Here is a 4,290-nt window from a genome sequence, read left to right on the forward strand (position 1 = left end):
GAAGCCCCACTTCGAGCAAACAACCAACCCTAGCAATTCCATAACACACGCACACACGGATTAGGGTTAGACCCTTGTTCTAACAAGTTGTATCAATCTATTATAGCTTGCTAGTGATTATTCGAAGGATTTTGTAAGTAAACCCTCAACCTACTTTCTGTTAATATATGTATATACTTGCGTGAATCTTTCATCTTGTTTGATAGTGTGTATGTTTGTTATTTAATGAATTTGTGAATAAATATATTGTTGTAAATGTACAAGAACATGCCATGATTATATGCTTCAGTTTACATGATTTGAAGAGATTAGGGTTTCGGGTTATGGATGATTTGCTATGCTTTCATGTTTTGGATTTTGTAATGCTCTTTCCCATGATCTATAGTCCATTATGGTTCAGTTTTATGCTAATGAACCCTATAAGCATACGTCGCATGTTAAGTGTAAGAAAGAGTACGTCTTAAATCTCATGTCACATGTATTTTGGTAAATGATTTCTTCAAATGTATCTATAAATGTTTTATCACGACCCCAAATGATAAGACGGAAGAATGTCTTGGTGGAACTCTTCTGTCTACTCGGGAATGCTTAAGAATGGAATGGTATCCCCTGGAATATTCTCAAGTCAGATCGAAAATGTTTCGTCCCAAAAGAATATTCTCGTTCGAAAGCTTTCGACCGGTTCCACCAGATTTCGTCTCTAAAAGTATTTTTTGGAAGAAATTCACATTTCATCTCCAAAAACCTTTTGAGACAGAACTTTTGGGACAAAATAGAGACAAAAATATTTCATCTCTACTACTCTTTTAGGACAAAAATGCATTCACTTGTAGTGACGTATAAGCACATGAATAATTTGATAGTATAATTAATAAAATTGGGAGATTTAGCCAAGTAATTGGTTTGATCCACGTTTTCTTAACTAATCAAGCGCTAAGAAATTAATGATATATAGTCATAAAAGTGATAGAAACAGACTCATCAATTGGATAATATATATAATTTATAACACTATACGTACATGAGAGGAAAATGATTGGACCAGCAGCCAAATGTGGGTATATTTTGTCCAGCTATTAACAATAAATAAAGTTATTCTTTATAGTTTTAAGACATAACAAGAAGCAACAAGTACTGATCTATAGTGAAAGAGAAAATTTATTTCATGATTTCAACAAAAGCAACAATGGCTCAGTATGGCCAATTGTTAAAAAGGAATGCAGAAAGAACATCAATTCTTTCCTCTCCTTAATTTCATGGTATTATTAATTAATGCCAAATACATAACGACGACTAAAGAATAGAAACGGCTCCGTAAAGGCATTATTTGGTTAGCTAGTTTGGAGCCCCGTCAATGCAGACCCATTGACCAACGAAGAGTGCATCGCAGTTGAGGTTAGGGTTGATCAAAGTAAAGGTCTCAGCATTCAACTTGAACTTCTCAACAACCCCAGAGCATGTCTCTCCACTTTCAACACCATGCACAAGATCACAAAGAATGCCCGCTGCCTCCTCTTTCACCATCCCGACTGCATGCACTCATTTATTCAATAACATCAATATAAAAATAAAATAAATGTCAAGTTTTTATATAAATATTACTTTAAAAAAATATCATGCCAATAGAATACTAGCTAGTTTTATCTTGTATTAACTTCAGATCAAATCAATCATACAAACTAACTCATGAACTGCTGGATTATATCTCTCTCTCTCTCTCTCTCTCTCTCTCTCTCTCTATATATATATATATATTTATGTATGTATCACATGAGTACTAGCTAGCTGGTCAAATCAATATGTAATATTTTTACTTTTGTGTGTCATTTTTTATACAATATTCCTCTGTCATAAGTGAGAGTTTTTTGAATAAAAATGGGAAGGGATCACTCATGGACAGGTGATCTCAACCAATTTTTTAAATTTCGTACCGTACTGGCCGCTACGGCCGAAATTTTTCATTTCGGCCGTCCGGCCGGTACAGGTACTATACCTGTTCCGTACCGGCCAAAATACCGATCGTACCGGTCTCAATTTCGGCCTGTACCGGCCTATATTTCGGCCGGTACCGGCCGATATTTCACCCTGTGTGTTTTTTTTTTCGTTTTTTCAAACTACAAGCTTATTTTTTAACCCCCAATTCAGACTAGACTATTTAGAATTTATATATATGTATTTATATATAATTTATTTATATATAGACTATAATTTTGGAATATAATTTTTATCGACTATCCCGAAACGTTATCCCGAAACGCTATCCCGAAACGGTACCGGTACCGAAATATTTCATTTCAGTGCCTTGACCGGTACGGCGTCCGGTACGGTATTCAAAACATTGATCTCAACCCTTTCAAAAAAAATATATATATGGATGGTTATGGAGTGGTAGTTAATCATGTATAGAAGCAGAACTTACCGCCAAGAAATCGACTTTCAGCCACCGTGGAGAAGGTGATGAGGAGAAGAGAGAGCATCATGACCAAGGAAATAATCACAGCTGTGGCATTGGAAGACTTGGCCATTAATGTTACTATATATTTTCTTCTATTTAATGTACTTATCTTCTAATTAAAACTGCTCTGGTGGGTTTTGGTCTCCATACAAGCCTCCTATTTATAAGAGCAAGAAATTGGTGAGATCAAGAAGCAAGAAGCCGGCTTTTCTTGTAGCCGAATGTGATTCCCAGTTGTCTGTGTAGTACTGAAATTTCTGGACTTCAAGAAATATAGAGCGGATTACTCGAGATAATGGACATTCATGAATAATATTACTTTTTCCTTGTTGGCAATGGCCGACTGCACTCTTTAGTGTTCTTTAATGTTTAAATATTTCTTTTCTTTTTGTTTTTCGGATTGTGCATAGACGTCAGAAGATCTTAGACATATGATTAACATTTCACACAGACAAATCTTAGAGCATCTCCCAATGGCTTGTGTAAATTAACTTCGTTTCTTGTTCCTTTTGGGGCCTCTTTTTTATCTATTATCATCCCCCATCAACTTCAACTAAATTATTGTCTCACTGGAGCATTCATCGGTGTACATACATTTGCACATGGTGAAACCATCTGACATAACTCTCTCATCTTTTATACAATAAGTATATGTTTGAATAATTAATGAGATGAGATGAGATGAGATGAGATGAATATTTTGTGATGGAAAATTCTATATATCATACTGTCATCTCACTAAATATGATGTGACACATTTATCACAATTAAATGACCATTTATTGCATGCTTTTATCATCTTTTTTTTTTTTTTTTTGAAAATGACCTTCTTCATTATAACATTCATCAAATGTAATCAAGAATACAAGAGGAAATACTGCCTACATCAACAAAGGATGTAGAAGACAAGAGAGCATTCTTGGCAAGCACATGAGCTGCCTTATTACCCTCTCTTCGAATGTGTAAGACTGACCATGAGTCATAAATAGTTAGTTGACTCTTAATGTCATTAATGATCATACTAGCTGTAGACCAGTTCTCTACTTTGCTATTAATAGCTTGAATAACTAGTAGTGAATCTTCTTCTAGTATTATCCTTTTAAGTCCCAGGTGAGAACCAAAACAAGCAGCTTCCATAGCCCCAACAGATTCAGCTAGAAAAGGATTAGGATAGAGTGACCTGATTTGTCTTGATGTTGCCAACACCAACCCATTCCAATCTCTTATAATCAGACCAAGACCGATTTTGCATCTGCACTTGTCAATGGTAGCATCCAAATTAATTTTGAAAACCTAAGGAGGTGGGGGACGCCAAGTTGAGCTTGTCCGATGTTACTGTCCAGACTTAACAAAATCATGTGAGTGCATATCCAACAAGTCCTTAGAATAGACTTGCCATGCTCAGCAACTGAATTTGGGTCCTTAAATTCTTTTTGGAAATCATAAGCATTCCTTCTCAACCAAATGCGCTCGCTAACCACTGCTAACTCCTCCACAAGCTCCTGGCCCCAAACTGAATCCAGTTCAAGAAACAGATCCCTAAGGGAGTTAAAGCTGGATGGGCTTTTTTTAATCTGTCTTGAATATTGATGCCAAACATCTTGTGCAGCAGGGCATGTCCATAAGGCAAGTATGACTATTTCTTCTTCTTGTAAGTAGATAGGGCAACAAGGTTTCTCAATAATTTTCTTTTTGTGCAAATTGAAGTTGGTTGGTAAAGCCTCATTGCAGGCCCTCCATAGAAAAATTTTGTCTGCAGGAGGAACTTTCAATTTCCATTGCTTTGACCATAACTGATTGTGTTGAGAGCTACTTGAAGCCTGTCCATTATCCAT

The 4,290-nt window shown here is 35.9% G+C and overlaps 1 protein-coding gene across 1 annotated transcript; it reads right to left on the minus strand.

Annotated features, from left to right (window-relative positions):
• Positions 1 to 3,301: 3,301 nt before the first annotated feature.
• Positions 3,302 to 4,290, minus strand: LOC121267173. The gene is made up of 2 exons (XM_041171035.1): positions 3,848 to 4,290; positions 3,302 to 3,707 (listed from the first exon to the last, which is right to left on the minus strand). The coding sequence occupies exons 1-2, from the start codon at positions 4,288 to 4,290 to the stop codon at positions 3,302 to 3,304; spliced, it is 849 nt and encodes a 282-aa protein (XP_041026969.1).

The sequence above is a fragment of the Juglans microcarpa x Juglans regia genome, chromosome 5S, assembly GCF_004785595.1.
Source record: "Juglans microcarpa x Juglans regia isolate MS1-56 chromosome 5S, Jm3101_v1.0, whole genome shotgun sequence".
NCBI classification, from domain to species: Eukaryota; Viridiplantae; Streptophyta; class Magnoliopsida; order Fagales; family Juglandaceae; genus Juglans; species Juglans microcarpa x Juglans regia.

What these genes read in the sequence shown, in the direction of transcription:
- LOC121267173 (XM_041171035.1), bottom strand. Translation starts at nt 4,290, where the DNA reads ATGGATAATGGACAGGCTTCAAGTAGCTCTCAACACAATCAGTTATGG. An exon ending in TCAGTTGCTGAGCATGGCAA is followed by an intron (nt 3,708 to 3,847) that starts GTCTATTCTAAG and finishes TGACAAGTGCAG; the next exon opens with ATGCAAAATCGGTCTTGGTC.